Source organism: Desmodus rotundus, chromosome 5 (assembly GCF_022682495.2).
Source record: "Desmodus rotundus isolate HL8 chromosome 5, HLdesRot8A.1, whole genome shotgun sequence".
NCBI classification, from domain to species: Eukaryota; Metazoa; Chordata; class Mammalia; order Chiroptera; family Phyllostomidae; genus Desmodus; species Desmodus rotundus.
Window position 1 is genome coordinate 138531083 of NC_071391.1, and position 18868 is coordinate 138549950.

Genomic DNA, 18868 nt, shown 5'->3' on the forward strand with positions numbered 1-18868 from the left:
TTTTACCACACCTCTATTGATAGACATCTGGGTTCTTCCAATCTGTAGTTATTTTTAAATTCATTAAAAATGAACAGCTTATAATTAACATCATTTTTCAGTGAAATCATACCTTTACAAAATCATAAACTTGTATCAAAGATAATGTAGTATTTAAAGTTTATATGTCACCTTCAAAGATGTCAACAGAAGTATTAGTTTAAGTGGCCTAAATATGAAAATGAGAAATTACAACTACGACAAATCACTGTACATACATACATTAAAAACAGTAATCCCCCCTGTTCTTCAGGGGTACATTCCAAGACCCCCGGTAGATGCCTGAAACTACAAATAGTACTGAACCCTGCATATACTATGTTATTCCTACACATACATACCTATGATTATGTTTAATTTATAAATTAGAGTAAGAGATTAACAGCAGTAATAATAAAACAAAACAATTATAACAACATACTCTAGTAAAAAGTATGTGAGTGTGATGACTTGTTTTAGGGGATCCCTTGCTGAAGTCTTAGTATAGGCTCAATGCTTTCTGGTACAACACACTGCCATCCATTGAACACATTTTCTGTTCATGCCTTCCGCCCTCAAATTTAATGCCTTTTTCATGTTAGCTAAGCACTTATGCATTGTCACCAGAACTTTTGCAGTTTGAAGTGCAACAGCAAAATTAGCACACATTTTTTTCCTTCTTCACAATTTCACTGATAGAAGATTCAATTTTATCATTGATCTTGGCAACCTCAGCACCCACTTTTTCTTCCTTTCCTTATTAAGTCAAGAACTTAAAAGAAGCACTTTATGGTTTTTCTTTGGCATTACCAAATTGCCAGCACTACTCTTGTGCTTTGGAGCCATTATTAAGTAAAACAATGGTTACTTGAACACAGCACTGAGATAGTGCAACTGTCAATCTGATGACCAACATGGCTACTCAGTGACTAACAGGTGAGGAGTGTATACAGCATGGATCTGCTAAAAAAGATATGATTCACACCCCAAGCAGGATGGAGCAGGACCGTATGAGATTTCATCATAGTACTTAGAATAGTAAGCAAGTTAAAACTTATGAATTGTGTACCAAACTGTTTATTTTTGGAATTTTCCATTTAATATTTTCAGACTGTAATTGACCATGGGTAACTAAAACCATGGAAAGCAAAACTGTGAATTGGTGAGGGACAGACTATAATAATTTGGCTTAGTTTAACTGATACAGAACTTAAAAGTGAAATAGTTCCTTAAAAAGTTACTGACAAAAATTTGGCCAATATTATGCAATGTGGGAGTTCTATATATCCAGACATGTAATAATAGAAGTGTGTGTGATAATGTCGTGATAGGAATACAAGAAAAAGTGGAAACCTGACCTAGTTATTGAGCAATCCACAGATAAAGGGTTGCTATCTCTCATTATCAATAGGTGGGATCAACATTCTGGTAGGAGTCTAAATTAAGTATGGTGAATCACATTTTATAAAACTTTTCCCACTCTGATTGCAGAGTTTTATGCATGTGACTTAGCATTACTCAAATGTCAATAATAAAAAGCCATGTCATAGATAAGTACCAAAGTCCCCGAGACCATTTTAACATGATACTCAGGAGATGCCAGAAATATTAACCAGCGCATATAACACAATACTGATACCTGATAATTCAAAAAATATCTAATTTCACAAGTAGTCTATTATAATCAGTAATTCCACATGGATCTCTTATTAAAACATAATCCCAAACAATATGTCTTAGAGCAGGGGTCCCCAAATCCTGCTGTGAGGAACCAGGCCACACAGCAGGAGGTGAGTGGCAGGCTAGTAAGCAAAACTTCATCTGTATTTACAGCCACTCCCCATCGCTCAAATTACCATCTGAGCTCTGCCTCCTGTCAGATCAGGGGAGGCAACAGATTCTCTTAGAAGCATGAACCCTACTGTGAACCGCACATGTGAGGAATCTAGGTTGCACGCTCCTAATGAGTATCTAATGCCTGATGATCTGAGGTGGAGCTGAGGTGGTGATGCTAATGCTGGGAGCAGCTGCAAGTACAGATTATCATTAGCAGAGCGGTTTGACTGCACAGAGACTGTAATAAATCAATTGCTTGCAGACTCATATCAAAACCCTATCAGTAAGTGGCAAGTGACAATTAAAATGCATCGGGTAAGTGAGTTGATGTACTTCAATTGTACAGCTGCACCTGGTGGCAGGCTTGAAGTCAGAATCCGACACTTACTGAAGTCCATATGTAGCCCACCCATTATTTGATTCACCACTTTGTTCGTGCCTCTTTCCCGCACTGCGCACTTGTCTCAGTCACAGTTTTGGTAAGCCCACATGCTAACCCTAGCAAAATGAGTAAAAAACAAATGTCCAATCCATTTGTGAATAAGCCAGGTAAACTGACTTCATCGGTGTTAGAAGAGGATCAACTTCTTGAGATCTCAAATGACAGTGGCCTTAAAAATATGTTTAAGTAAAAGTTTGAGACAACTTCAAACCTCCATACATTCTAGATTAAAGTCAAGGCAGAATAGCCTGAGATTGCCACAAAAGCACTGAAAAGCCTGCTTCTATTTCCAGCATCCTATCTTTGTGAAGCAGGGTTTTCTCCAGTGATAGCAACCAAAATGAGATTATGGAGTAGACTGGACATAAGCAACACACTTCTGGTGTCACTGTCTCCCATCACTCCCAGATAGTTGCAGGAAAACAAGCTCAGGGCTCCCTCTGATTCTGCATTATGGTTGAGTTGTATAATTATTTCATTATGCATTACAATGTAATAATAATAGAAATAAAGTACACAATAAATGTAATGTGCTTGAATCATCCCAAAACTATCCCCTCCTCATCCATGGAAAAACTGTCTTTCATGAAACCGTTCCCTGATGCCAAAAAGGTTGGAGACTTCTATATTAGAGTCTGTGACATCTTTTCTTCTGAAAAATGCTGTGTGATGTAGTCTTTTCCTTATACTGAGTGGCCTAAAAGTAAGTGGTTTTGATTAAGGAGATAAAGCAATTAAATGTAATACATGATCCTTGACTGGATCCCAGATTGAAAAATGAAATAAAAACCTGCAATTAAAAAATTAATAAAGCAATTTAAATATGAACTTATGCTTTTAAAAAAGTCATTATTATCAACACTAAATTTCTCAAAAATTTTAGTTTAGGTTTGGTTTGGTACAGATTTTTTTTAATGCTTCACAACATCTGACCTCTAGATAGTCTAGAGAGATTCAAGTAACACAAAATCATATGAGAAAATACTACTGTATAACATTTAATGCCAAGCAAACATATTTCTTCTTACTACAAAACAAATCATCTAAATTATAAAAAGTACCAAAATATTCTGAAATACTTTAAATCTTATTGAAAACCAAGCTTCTTAGAAAAATTACAAAAACAAAGAAATTGTTTTATTCCAATTGATTCTACATATATTTATAAATCTAGAAAGGTGACTTAATTTAGGAATATTCTGGATAAACTGATAATCACATAAGCTTACCTTAACTCTCTGTAGGAAAACTATAAACTTAGAGAAAATATCCTTTAGCAAATCAAACCACTGAGGAAAATTCAACATTCTCATCTGATCTGCAAGCCTAGGAAAAAAAAATTCAAACAAAAATAGTGATTGTCTTTGGGCAAAATGATATATGAACAAAACCTACTAATTAAAGGAGGCTATACTAAATACTATCTAGTGAACAGAAGAATTAGGTCATTTTATCTAGATACCTAACTAATATCATAAAATTGAGTTGAAGTCAATTACCAAACATCTCCTCCTTGTTTAAATATCTCTAAGACTAGTCTAGTCAAGTATACTGACTTAAGAATCTTATATAATTCCATGTGAGCACGATTCGTGACCACCAGATGAAAAGCCATAGAGAAAGTAAACCAATTTTGGTTTAAGGTGGAGAAGATATATTCTGAAATAGATAAAAATAGGAATATAACATCTTCCTTAATAAACTTAATAACCTACTTTTCTAATTACAAAGTAAATAAGTATTTTTCCACATGTGGAATGGTGGCTAAAAGCATGAGCTCTTGGGCCGCACTGCCTTGGTTCAAGTTCCAGCCTAGCCATATACTAATTGTATGACTCTGGTCAAGTGACCTAACCCCTCCATGCTCTAATTTTCTCAACATAGGGAAAGTAGCAAAACTTACCTTATATGGTTGCTCTGAATATTAAGTGAGTTAATAAGTACACAGTACAGTTCATGGTGCATAAAAAAGTGCTATGTAAGTAATTAGCCAATATCATATTAGTATACAATATATATGTAATATATACTAGATTTAATATATATACTATATTAGTATAATATATAATCATATAGCCAAAATTTACATAGCTGACACCAATTAATTAACTTCAAGATAAAAAATTTATGTAAAATAGTTCCATAAAAACATTTTATAGTACCACAATGACTAATTACTCTAAATTTTTAATGGCTACTGCTACAGCTTATAGTTTATTTCCCAAAGACACTCCTATACTTGATATACAGAAGGTTCTCTATTTGAGAAAATTCCCTAGGGAATAAAAAAATTAAAAATAACTGACTCTCCCTGTCTATAGGGCTTTTGACAGTGGGGTGTTAAAATCCCCTACTATAATTGTGTTGCTGTCAATATTTTTCTTGAAGTCCTCCAAGGTTTTCTTTATGTGTTTGGGTGCTCCTATGTTGGGTGCATATATATTTACAATGTTTATGTCTTCTTGATGGTACAGGCCTTTTAATAGTCTCAACTAACTTAATTTTTCCAACTACTGTACTTGTGCTTCCTGAGTTATTAGGGTTGCTTCAACTAATTGTGAAACTGAGTTTACACTAGGTAATAGTGTGGAAATTAAAATTCCACAATCCTCATTCTATGAGTCTAACCTAAAGAAGTTTCACAAGTTGTCCATATGGCTATTCATATCTTAGGCCAATTAATAAAGTTCATGTGTCTATATGAATAAGGTATTCATGGTCATAAAATATTTATCACTCTTCAAGGGATAGGGATTCCCTTATCCCTGGAAGAATAGGGATTTCAAGGGTGAAAAAAATTACATACATGGCAATTCAAAATCCTGTACTCAAACTTCTCAAAGCCAATTAGAAGCTGTGTTTTAATTATTTAGCCAAATAATTAAATTTAACACTGCTATTCCTCTGAAATGGATTCTTCAGTTAACCCCCTCCATATCTACACTGTATCCTCTCTCTGCCCTTGGAGGCTGACCTGCTAGGGTGGGCCAATGAGGAGCCCTTACAAAAGACTGGAAGGAAGAAAGGTGCATATAGCTCCATCTCCCCTTCCCGACGGGTTGCCTTCCAGATGACTGCCTCCTTCCGGTGAAGACCACTTTAACTACTGCATGTCTTTTTTTTTCAACTAATACATGTATTTCTCCTGAATTTTATTAACTGCCCTCTTCCCTTGTATGTCATCACTTCTGCTACTGATCAACCACAACCTAATATTTATACTTACTTCATAACAGCATCTGTGTCTAGTTCTTCTATTTGTGAAATTTTATTAATCACACACTGCAAAATTTAAGAAAAAAATGTGATTAATGTGAATTCTAAGTATTACATGGTATGATCAATTATATATTTAAAAGGGTCTCAATGGGCTAGACAGTAAAAAAAATTAAAAGTATTATTTTGAAAATACATCTAAAAATACATTAAATTAAAAGGGCCTCAATAACTCTGATAATCGCTTTACCGTATTTCTCTTGTCTCTTTTACATACCTCAAAGCATTTTAAATACTTCAGCATTACTGTTATCCTATTAAATAATTATTCCAGAGTAGCTTGAACTGTATGAATTAAAATCCTCTACTATTTAAAACTGTTCAAACAAAACACAGAACAGAACTCTAATACTTAGGAATAAGATATAAGCCCTATGTTAAAATTCCAAATAAAATATGACAAATTTTTGTATATTGAGTTTGTATCCTGCTGCTTTACTGAATTCTTTTATTAGTTCTATTAACTTTCTGGTGGATTCTTTATTTTTTTTTAAAGATTTATTTACTTTTAGAGAGAGGGGAAGGGAGGAAGAGAGGGAAACATTGATATGAGAGAGAAACATCCATTGGTTGCACCTTCTATCCATGCCCCAACCAGGGACTGAATCCACAGCCCAGGCATGTGCCCTGACCAGGAACTGAACCAGTGACTTGACTTTGCAGGATGAAGCTCAACCAACTGAGCCACACTAGTCAGGGCCTTGGTGGATTCTTTAGGGTTTTCTACATATAGTATCATGTCATCTGCAAATAGTGAGTTTTATTTCTTCCTCTCTGATTTGGATGCCTTTTATTTCTTTTTCTTGTCTGCATGCTGTGACTAGGGCTTCTAGTACTATGTTGAGTAACAGTGGTGAGAATGGGTGTCCTTGTCTTGTTCTTTCCTGATCTTAGATGAAAAGCATTCAGCTTTTCACCACTGAGTATGAACTTAGCTGTGAGTTTGTCACATATAGCCCTTACAAGTTGAGGTAAGTTCCTTCTATGCCCACTTTGCTGAGTTTTTATCATAAATGGATGTTGAATTTTGTCAAATGCTTTTTCCGCCTCTATTGAGGTAACCAAAGCATTTTTATCCTTGGTTTCGTTGATGTGATGAATCACATTGTTTTTTGAACGCTGACCCACCCTTTCATCCCTGGTATAAATCCCACTTGATCATGATGTATAATCTTTTTAATGCACTGTTGAATTCAGTTTGCTAGTATTTCATTGACAATTTTGTTCATCATGAATATCCACAGATGAATGGTCAAAGAGTATGTGGTATATATATATATATATATATATATATATATATATATATAGTACAATGGAATATTATGCAGCAATAAGAAGAATGAAATTTTGTCATGTGTAAGAACATGGATAAATCTAAAGGGTATTATGCTAAGTGAAATAAGTCAGGCAGAAAAAGACAAATACTATATGGTCGCACTTATGTGTGGAATCGAAAAATAAACAAAACAAATGAACAAACAAAACACAAATAGACTCACAGAAACAGAGACTAAAGGGATGATTACCAGAAGAGAGGGAGTGAGGAAATGAGTGAAAAGAGATAGAGGAACATAGTTGATAATATTGTGATAAGTTTGCACAGGGACAGATGATTACTATAATTAGTGGACTGATCACATTATAAGGCACAGTAATTTCGAATCACTACATTGTATACTGGAAACTAATATAACCAATGTAATATTGTATACCAACTAGACTTAAATTTCAAAAATTGTTTTAATTCCAAAAGAAATTTATTTTGGAAGTTATGTTTCCTTACAATACACGCAACAGTTTAAAGTTTAAAAAAATGCTTAGATTTCATGAAAAGTCTAGGAATTAAAACACCAGTTTTAAAAAAACACTTGTTTAAAAGTATAATATGCATACAGAAAATTGTACAAATTATTTTTATAACTCAATAATTTTTCACAACGGGGTATACCTGTGTAACCAGAACTCAGATCATGAAACTGAATACTGCCAATAAGCTACTCTCCTGCTCCCCTCCTAGTAACTACTTCCTCCCAAAAGTCACTACTATCCTAATTTCTAATACAACAGATTAATTTGGCCAGTGTTTGAAATTCACATAAGTGGAAGCATACAGTGTATATTCCTTTGTGTCTGGTTTCTTTGGCTCCACATTATGTATGTGACATTCATCCATACTGTTCCATGTAATTTATTCATTCTCATTGGTGTATACTATTCAGCTGCATAAATATATCACAATTCTATTTATTTTTACTGATATTTTTTTTTCTAGTTTTTAATACAAATAGTGCTGCCCCCAAAAGTCTTTGGTGAACTTACGTATGCATTTCTGTCAGGTAGTACTCTGGAGCAGAAATGGTAAGTCAGAATAGTGTATATTTAGTACTAGTAGATATTGCCAACAATTTTTGAAAGTGGTATCAACAATTTTAAAATAGCGTTTTAGTGTTTGAAAGAGTTAAAAGATGGGGTGATTGTAATCTTTCATTTGGTCTGTTTTATTTAAACATTAAAAACTCAGTAATGTACATTCAACTTACTGACGATCAACTAAGCCTCGTAAATACATTTTAAATTGTTCTTTTTCATATACACAAAAACTAAAGTTAAGTGAACAAGATTTATCTTAGTAAAAAAATGTCAAAACAAATATCAGGGAAGACTGAAAAAAGAGATTTGAGTTTACAATTATGATTTCTGAGAGATCAGGGTAAGATGAAATGGACGTTTATCTATTGCTAGTGACAGTATATATATATTGGTAATTTCTAACAATTTAAACATTGGACACTCTCACCAATAATTCCACTTTTAGAAATCAGTTATAAGGAAATAGTCTTATGAAAAGAAACAAACAAAACTTTATACCACAGACATTTGTCACAATGTTCTTCATAGTACCAAACTGAAAGCAACTTAAATATACAGATTAAAGAATTGGTTAAGTAAGTTTAACTAACATAGTGTTGTTGAAAATTTATACAATCACTAAAAATAATGTTTATGAAGGCTTACATAATGAGAATATGCTTGTGTTCCTAACTGAAATACAGGTACAAATCAAAATACTATATACAGTATGATAGCAACAATGAAAAACATTAGTAACAATTTCCACGAAGTATTCTTAGATGATAATCTTTTGGCTGATAGGGTTGTGTTTTTTTCTACTTTTCTACATTTTAAATTTTTTAACAAATGAGAAAATATTACTATTATACTACAGAGTCCAACAGAAGTAAGGCCTGCTTGAGTATGGTTGGTAGGGTAATAATATGAGTGTAATAATTTATAGTTTTAATTTGAACATTTTACCTGAAATGTCATACGGTGTACTTCAGTGTGATATTGTTATGTTACAGAATGACATGCTTATGATTTTGAAATTAAAAAGGGGCATTATTTGTGCTGGACCCTGTATATTATTTTTCGGATCATGTAAAAATAAACTTCACAAAAGACTCTAGACCAAATTAGATCAAATATAAAAAATGTACAATTACCTGTTTAATGATATTCTTTGCCGTAATAATCATTTCTTCACTATAGATTTCTAAAAAATTAAGTTTTCTTTGTTTTAAAAGTCCAAATACAAGAGACACTAGTCTTTCCTATCAAAATAAAAGAAGAGTATGTAACTTCACACTTTAAATATCAAATAATCTCACAGGTAGAAATATTAAATATCAAGGGTTTTATATTTTGATGCTCAGAACTCTGTCTTTACATGGTATTTTCTAGAAGCCTAAAAAAACCCCTTCTACAACAATCTTGTCATCAGATTTTTGGAGTCAGTGTTCCAAAACAGGTAAATCCTATTCCACAGCAGTGGATCAAATGAAGCTGGTTTGGAGGCAAAACAATCTTATAAGAGTATATTTTGGCCTAGTTTCAAGTACCTAGAAAGTATCCTTTGCAGACCCTGATAACCAATAAATAGTCTGTGATCCATGTGCTTTCCACTTAGTGGTCTAGAAGACTAGAATGATGACTTGGACTATCTGTGGAACTGCAAACAGATAAAAATATCTCTTAACTACTTAGACTGCTATCAGGGCTTTCTGGATTCCTTATGAGTTCTTGGCAGTAATCAGCACTGAAAAGTTACCAGATGAGTAAAGCCTGGATATGATATATTTGTATATGCATATACATAAAACATGTTCATAATATACATTCAGTGAATGACTAGAGAATGACTGGTGAGTTACCATATAATAATGATCACTTTTTTAAAAGATATATTCCAATGCATGCATACACATGGATATATGTTAATTTTTCCTACATTTACATTTTAGGTTTGCAAGCTAAATAAAGACCTCATTTTAACTCTAATTTCTAATTAGGCTATGAAATTATTTTATTCTTTAATTTCACAGAATAATAAACAAATACGGTACTTAATAAAGTCATGTAGTGAAGGACTTCATAAGTCAAATAGAAGCTGAAATTTAATGTAATTTTTTTCACTAAAAACTGAGAATGTGTTCTAAACTAAGGAAGTTAGGAACTAGCACTAGGCAATGACATAAACTGCATTCCACAGTTCAAAATACATACCTCTTCTAAAATTTGACAGTCATCTTCCAGTGGTCTATTTAAGTCACTATGGGAATAAGTAGAAAATTCTGCAACCATCATTTTATCTATCAGTTTTTCTAATTCACAAAGCTGTGATCCCAAATGCCTACAAAGGAAGAAGAAATGTTATATACAATCATTAAAAATCCAAATTCACTCTACAATTAAGGGAACTAGTAGGCAAAACTTCTCTAACAGTACTTGTACAATAATGTGATGTTTTAGTAAAATGGAGTCCTTTAACTTAACAAAAATAACTGCAATAATTTCACATCACTTCCCAAATTCTATTTTTATCTTTAATATACAGATGTGTTATAGGAAACCTGGCTCTAGAAATTTCATGACTGCTTATTTACTTTTACAGATAAAATATTCAGATATTCTAAGTCCTTTCCTTTTTAAAAAAAAAAATTGATTTGAGAGAGAGACAGAAGGGAGTAGAGTCCTTTCTTCATTAACCATTTACTGAATATCAATGCCAGTAGCTCCCAAGCCATTTATTCAACAAATAAAAGTACCTACTATGTGCCAGATCCTGCTCTGGGTGCATATATCTGAAGGACTAACCAGAGGGACAGATTGACACACTTCAATCTCTGGCATCATCAGTTTCAGTTACTTGCAATATCCCTCAGGTCAGTAAACTGAAAGTCATCAGAACACAAGACTAAAAATACAAAAATACTGAACTACAATCTACACATGAAACTTTTTATCATAAAATGTTTCTTTTTCATATATCCTAATATTTGCATATCTTAGCTAGGATTAAAGTGAAAAGGACTCTAATCTGGGCAGAGTTGTGGGAATGGTAAAGGCAAGTATCACTATTCGTAACCTTTAGAAAAAGCATGCACTGTCCAAATGACAAGAATGGTCCCATGTACTCCCGGCTCTGCAGGGCACTGCGGATGAGTACCTTCATCTACAAAGGAGTATTTGCTACACAATCTAATAGCTTTATTTATTTATTTACTTACTTAATTTTAGAGAGAGGGGATGGGAGGGAGAGAAACAATGATCGGTGGCCTCCTGCATGCACCCCAGTGAGGAACCAAACCAACAACCCAGGCATGTGCCCTGACCAGGAATCAAATCTGCGACCTTTTGTCTTGTGGGATGACACCCCACCAACTGAGCCATACCAGACAGGGTTAATAGCTTTATAAAAACAATGGGTTGAAGAAACCTAGGTAATCTAGTTGGTTGGTCCAAAATATTCCAAAAATTAAGTGATATAGACCATTGGGAAATCTGTTTATACCCCAGGATAAAAAAAATTTAAGTTCTATCTTTGCGGGAAATTTTTAAACATTCATATTTAAATTTTTTTAATTTAAATTCATATTTAAATACTTTAAATTTAAGGTTAAATTTAAACATCTATAATTAAATAATAAACATTTATACGCACATACATACACATTTACTTAAAATAACATAAATTTGTATTTTGCAATATAAAATTATATTTCTTATAGCGAATTAGAAGACTAGTAAGGTTCTCATAAATAGTACCAACATCTCATAATTATTAGAACATATCTACCAGTACAAACTAAAACACTTCCATAAGGGGAATTTGGCAGTGTCTAGCAAAATTATATAGGCAATTAGTCTTTGACCTAGGAATCTCACTTCTTGGAATCTGTCTCAGAGATACACTGGTAAAAGTACAAAAGAATATACATTCATTGCAGCACCATTAACTGCAAAGGAATATAAACAAGCCAAAAGTTAACCAATAGGGGTTATCTGAATATATCATAAGAGACACTATGCACTTTTAAAAGAATTGAAGAATACCAGATAATATACTGTACACTGCTACAGAGCAGTTTCTCAACCTCTTTTCACTATTGCCTCCCTAATCAACAACCCCCCCAATGAAATTTTTAGTATCACAGATGTACTATATATCTGGGTACATACTGTAGTCCTTTGGAGGGCCACAAACCATTGTAACATCCACGATTTTTTCACCCTTCAAGAACCAATTTGCCCCTATGGGGTAATATCCTTGACCCCCACTGAGAACATATACTGTAGAGTCATCTCCAGGGTATACGGTAAGGTAAAAACAGCAAGGTCAAAAAAAATGTACAGTATGCTAATGCTTATCTTAGATGAGGAACACATGGATGAATGGAAGGATGGATGGATGGATGAAGGGAGGGAATGAATGGATGGAAAAATATTAATTAAAACTTTTTAAAATGGTGACCTACAGAGGTAAGTAGGGAGAAAGGGGACCTGGACAGAAGTTAAATTTCTCTGAATATCCTTTGTTTCACAGATTTGACTTTGGAACCATGAAACTACTTAACATTGTTATAAAACAACATTACATCTTGAAAGATCAATCCTTACATATCAAAAGCAAATGAAACAAATGAACTTAACTGTATATCTAGTGGAAAATCTACCCAAAGAGGAATTATTTCAATGGACATTAAAACATGGTAATTTATCAATTCATTCAACAAAGGATATATCCTTAAGGAAAAAAAATCCTGTATTTGTAGTAATCATGTTAGTTCTGAGAGCATTCTATTGATATTGGGAGATGAAACAAATTTATGTTATCATCATTAGGAACCACAGTTTTCAGCCTGTTCAAAAGGATATATAGGTAAGACTGAATTCTATAATCCTGAATTTAAGTTGAAACTATCAATAGAAACTCAGATTTCTTTTCTTTATAAAGGGAAAATTATTTTCTAGCTGTGTCTACTACAAATTACCTCTGGTTCCCAGATTGTAATTTTTAAATACCATTTCCTACTAAAAGAAACTCGAGCTCCTTAGAAAAGTGGGAGATTACAAGTCTGGGACAGAAAATATATGAATATCTTGTCATAACACAAAGTAAAAAAACAATCAATGACTACTCATGGAATCATGTTAAAAGGACTCAAGAATGAATTGGAGGAGGGAATTCCAAAAGACAGAAAAATTTGAACACCGATAAAAATAAAAACAGCAAAGAATTTAAACACTTCAAATATATATAAATTCACGTGTTTATACAAATATTTTCAAAAAACTCATCAGTCACCTTTAGAAGATGCTAGATTTTCAAATCATTTTTTTTAAAAAAGTTCTAAATAAGTGAAGATTCTAGAATTTATCCTGCCTACACTTGTAAAATATGTACTTCAGAGTTACCAAATAATTATTATGTAGAAATACAGCTTTAAGGAAATATTCCAGTTGGTAAATGAATAATGAAGTACAGAATTAGAATACCATGATTTGGAACCCTAAATGAGATGATAATCTAGGCAATGATCATTAAATGTCTGTTAATAGCACAAAAAGGAAAGACAACCAGATATATGCTTCTTGACTGAAATACACACCACTACCTATTAGGTGCTCTTGACGAAAAGTAAAACTTAAATCTGATCAAGCCTTTAAATGTAACTACCAGTTTATAGAAAATATGGGCAAAAGAAAAACATGATAAACATGGGGATGTGGCAATATCCAGACTGTGAGAAGGCTCTACAAGACAAATAATTCGATTTCTTCAATAAATATTTTGAAAGGGAGAATACACAAGAATGGAGAACTATATATCAAGATACTTGATATATCAACCAATTGCAATATATACATATTATTTGGATCCTGATTTCAACACTATAAAAAAGAATTTTGAGACAAACAGGAAAATCTGAAAACTCACTAGCTATGTGAAAATATAAATATTAGTTATGTTTTTAAAGCTATTTTTCTTTCAAGATACATAATGAAATATTTATGAATAAAATGAAATAATGTTTTGAATTTGTTTCCAATCCAAAGTGAGGGGAGGGGCACAAAGAAAACAAAGTTGGCCATCAGTTTGTTAACTCCCAGGTGTAATTTCAGCATAGTAACTTCTTCTATTTGATCCCAATATTGTCTTAAATAACTGAGAACCTTTATTCTTATGCATTCTTTAACTACTTTTAAAGTCTAGTAAATATAATTAAAAAGAACAGATATGAATTCAATACTAATATCAAATAGTATTTCATAATCACAGGTATATAATATACACACAAAGATATGTCTAAAAAAATCTTTAAACAAAACTTCCAGGATTAAAATGTTCTACAAAATTCACCTATTCATCCTTGCTCTAACTGCTTTTCTATTCTTGACTACTTTGACGACATATAATAATAATGATCCGTACATTATTAACATTATCGAAAACATTTAATAAAGCTGTTAACAGCTCACTTTTAAAGTATGTATCCTAATAATCACATGCAGTAACTTAGGATGGTAAAAGAAATCTACTGAAACAGTAAATAACTAAAATAACACTTTCTGAAAATACTCACTGCCTTATATGCTAAAAAAACTGGAACAATTCCAATACTTTCTACTTTGACATGCCTCAATTTGTACATTAATTCGGATCTTCTACTAAACTGTATGTTCACTACAATGACCTTTGTGCTGCTTTTATCAGAGAAACATATATCAATAAACTCTACAGTAATATTAGTTTTATCAAATAGCATAAAGTCTGGTTTTTGGCTTCACCCTAGAGCATACAACTTGAATGCTTTCTTACTACAATGTTTTGAAGACCTAAGTTATAGATTATATCAGGATCAAAGACTTTTTTATGTACCTTTGATACTTCCAATAATAAAAATCCCTTAAATGGAATTCCAAGGTGACCTCAGATCAATGAAAACACAATAAACTGGGACATACAATTAACTGAATGTTTTCTACCTTTTCTTTTTTTTAGAAAAAAAGGTTTATGACTAGGAAAAAAGCTGGTTTCATTAATTTTTATCCTAAAATCAATTACCATGGTAGGTCCTGGCTCAGCAAACTTGTAACTTAATTGCCCATTGTTTTACCTCTATCACACTATAAAATTAGCACTGATATTCCAAGTGATCTATTTGTGGTCCTATAAATCCTCAAATATATTAAAAAGCATACATAGCTCTTGGTTCAGATGAGACCTAGGTTGAATCTCGACTCTACTGTCTTATAACTTGCTGCATGACTTGGAACAAGTTATGTAAGCCTTTCTATGCCTCAGTGTCCATATTAGATTGGGGTAAGATTACTGATCTCTCAGGGGTTTTTAGCAGGGTGGGTGGGGGGAGTGGGAGGAGGAATAAAATAATACATGCAATATATTCTTAGCACAGTACCTGGTACAGAGTACCAAAGAATTTTTAAAATATTCTTGGGTTTTATAGTAGTGGTAATAATAGAGTAATTGTGGTATTAAGTAGCAAGGAAAAAAGTTAACAATGGTGAAAACACAGTTTCTACACAAATCTTTACAATAAGAGCGAATAACAACACTGCATCCTCAGTTTTCAAGGTAACTAAAGTTTTTCTATGTCAAAACCTGCAAGATATCAAAGTTCAAATATATTCCCAAGCTTATAATGACTTTTCTGTATTACAACTGCTTAACAAACAATTCAATGTCATTAACCGCAGCAACACTTTTAGTTAAAAGTAGTACAGATGACAAATGATGTATTTTGTTAGACTGATTACCAGAAATTTTTTACTGCTAATAGCAAACTTTCGTTCCATGAGTAGTGGTTAAAAATATTTTATGTCCTAATAATTCAAAGTGCCCAATTTTCAACAATTGAGGCAGTAAAATCATTTAAAAAATTTTTAAATAACAAAAATCAACAACTGTACAAAAGATCCATTTTAATAATTATGAATTACTAAATGAGCCAAATTTCCCGCTGTGTAAATTACTGTCCACGTTCAGAAGAGGAAATCAAACTGGGATTTTTACACTGATAACATTGTACCCCTAACACATTAGTAGAGCCCTCTTTGAATAGAGACAGAAAGACGTTTTAGATGAAATTTTTGTTTTTAAAAAGAATAAAATTATGTAAGAAGATGTTACCACTTTAATTCCAAATCCTGAAAAAGTAGAGTACCCAATGGTAATTTAAAACCAGGCTTCTCAATTCTAGTGCATTTTAGAGTCTCCAAAGGAGGCACTAAAAAAAGGCAGCTGTGAAGGCCTCACCTTCTAGAAAATCTAACTTAATTAGTTTGGATAGGGTGTGGCATGCTTTTTATTGTATAAAGCTCCTCTGAGAGTTTTAATATGCAGCCAGGATTAAGAGCTACAGTCATACATAAACTATAAATGGTTAACTAGGAACAGTGATTACGAAAAGTGAAAGAAAGGAAAAAAGAATACGAAAATGATACCAAGAGTCAATATACATTAGGTAATACTCTGGATCATTCAGATTCCATAAATACATAGTAAGATGTACATGACATAGCTTTTGCCCAAGACACTTAGGGCCCAGTAGAAAAATTCTTGTTTTAAAAAAAATCACAAATAACAAAATATGGAAAAATGTTATTAAATTTCATTATCATATAAGCAAAATGTCCTGGAGGTTCAGAAGTCACAAAAATATATACAAAAAATATCAAGGTCAAAAATATAGAAAGAATAAGAAAAAATACATAGGTATTTTTTACTACCACTGACTAGAAAATATATGATATTTTCAGAAAAATTGTACACAAATAAAACATTCAAATTCTTTTTAAATAGAGATTTGTAATTCTAGTAATTTGACTATTGGAAGATATTGATGTCAAAATTCCCTTTAAAAGTGTTAGGAAAAAAACATAGCTGAAAGCAAACCTGGACTAAGATCTATCAAATGGAAAGATTACTAACAAATTAATCCAACAGAATCCTTGGTTCTACTGAAAGCTTCCTTCTTTTGACCCTGACTGTAACTCAGTTTGTTAAAGAATCACCTGGATACACCAAGGTTGCCGATTCGATCTTCAGTCAGGGCACATACTAGAATCAACCAATGAATGCATAAATTAGTAGAACAACAAACTGATGTCTCTGTGTATGTGTGTGTCTCTCTCTCCCTAATAAATATTTTAAAAACAGATTTCTTATTTTAAATAAAACCCTATGCTTTTTTCTAAGGTATGCCCCACAAAAATGACTAAAATTTGTTCTCTAGTATGAAAAAACAGGAGGAAAGTGTGTGAAATTCAAGTACAATATCTCATATTCTAGTGGGAAAGAGTAATCATGTTAATAAACTAAGAACACACCTTACACCACTAATGCGTATAGTAAACAAGAGACCTTAAGTACATGTTATCCTAAGTGATCAAATACAGAATCTGAACTATTCTTAAGCTTCCAAATAAAGCTAAATGGCCCTAAAATATCTGTGAATCTAGAAAAGAAAGTTAAAAATGTTGATATTTAACAGCTTTATAGCAAAAGGAATGATAGAGAAAGTAAATCATCAGATAGGATTTAAACAAAACAGTACTTAAACAAAACTGTTTTGTAATATGTCAGCCTTAAACTATCTCAACTTGGAGACTGTTTTCTTCACTAGAAAATCATTTTCTTTTACAATACTTCTATGTTTGAAAATTATGTGCATTTAAAGATATTTTTCAGAAGTCAGAAACTCAACACAGGTCTGATACCAAAATTTTATACAGTGATAACCATACTGGAACTGACATTTGATAGACAACTTTACAGAAATGTTTTATATGAAGAATAAACATTCTTTACACATGTGTAGGTTCTAATAACAGTAAAAAGATATTTGAGCAAAATATGAATCATCAGAATACTTGAAAGTTCTTTTAAAAATCATTTACAGCAGGTCCCTGAATAACATTCATTTCACATCCTTTCATTATAATGTTAAGAAGGAAAAAAAAAAATTCCCAGCAGGGGCCAATGCCTGAGTAATTTTTGCAGGTCCTCTCCAAGTCTGTGTGTGTTTTGTCTGGGTACTCCAATTTCCTTCCACATCCCGAAGATGTGCATGTGAAGTGACACGGCATATCTAAACTGTCCCAGCCTGAGTGTGGGAATGGGTGTTAATGTGACTCAGGTGCAAGAATGTCTTGTTCAGAGTTGGTTCCTACCTTGCACCCTGAGCTGCTACGAGAGGCTCCAACCAACTGAAATGCCCTGAACTGGAATAGCAGGTTGGAAAATAATTATCTGACTTGTTTGTATTAATCTTCTTAAATGTATTCACAGCTCACATTTATTTCAATGTTTACTATTAGAAGTGTTTTGGGGTCTAAGTTTGGTGATGTTTCTGTGACCAGAAAAATATGCCATAGGAATTAACTCTAGTTCATTTAATCAAAACCGGTTTCATTATACATCATCTTTCTGAACGTCAGTTTCCAAGAACCCATCAATGACATTAAGTGAGGGCTTACAGTACACCTTTTTATGAAGAACATTTTTTCATTTGAGTTAAGGTACAAACAAAAAGAAGTAAAGCTGAAAATACAGGTATACTCTTCCTTGACTCAAAATAAATAAAAGATTGTGAAATTTAAACTCTGTCTTCTAATAAGACATACTGGGAATAAATATCAACCCAGTTTTTAAATATTTACTAGATAGCTTTGGATAACTATACATTTTATCAATATTATTGGGCATAAATTTGAGTTAAGGGAAATAAAATTTTAAAAATTACATGACCTTTAGGGTAAAAGTTAGAACAATTTTAGAATTTGTGTTTAGCAGGCAAGCATTTGATCTTTGATTCTATTCTCAGCACTGTCCTATTCAGAGGATAAAGCACTTTACTCTGTAGAACTGGATCTCCAATATTCATTAACATTCATATTATATAGTAGTGATACTTGAAAAACACAGCTTCTATA

The 18868-nt window shown here is 32.5% G+C and overlaps 1 protein-coding gene across 4 annotated transcripts in view; it reads right to left on the reverse strand.

Moving 5' to 3' along the window:
• VPS54 (VPS54 subunit of GARP complex) overlaps positions 1-18868 on the reverse strand; it is a 101014-nt gene that overhangs the window by 39740 nt on the left and 42406 nt on the right. For all 4 annotated transcript variants that reach the window (XR_008426910.2, XM_053924786.1, XM_053924785.1 and 1 more), the window contains 4 exons: positions 10136-10262; positions 9076-9183; positions 5523-5578; positions 3526-3622 (listed from right to left, as the gene is read on the reverse strand). Coding sequence is in view for 3 of the 4 variants with exons in the window: in XM_053924786.1 (XP_053780761.1) it covers positions 3526-3622; positions 5523-5578; positions 9076-9183; positions 10136-10262 (388 nt within the window). In the remaining variant the exon portion in view is untranslated. The remainder of the gene's footprint in view (positions 1-3525; positions 3623-5522; positions 5579-9075; positions 9184-10135; positions 10263-18868) is intronic.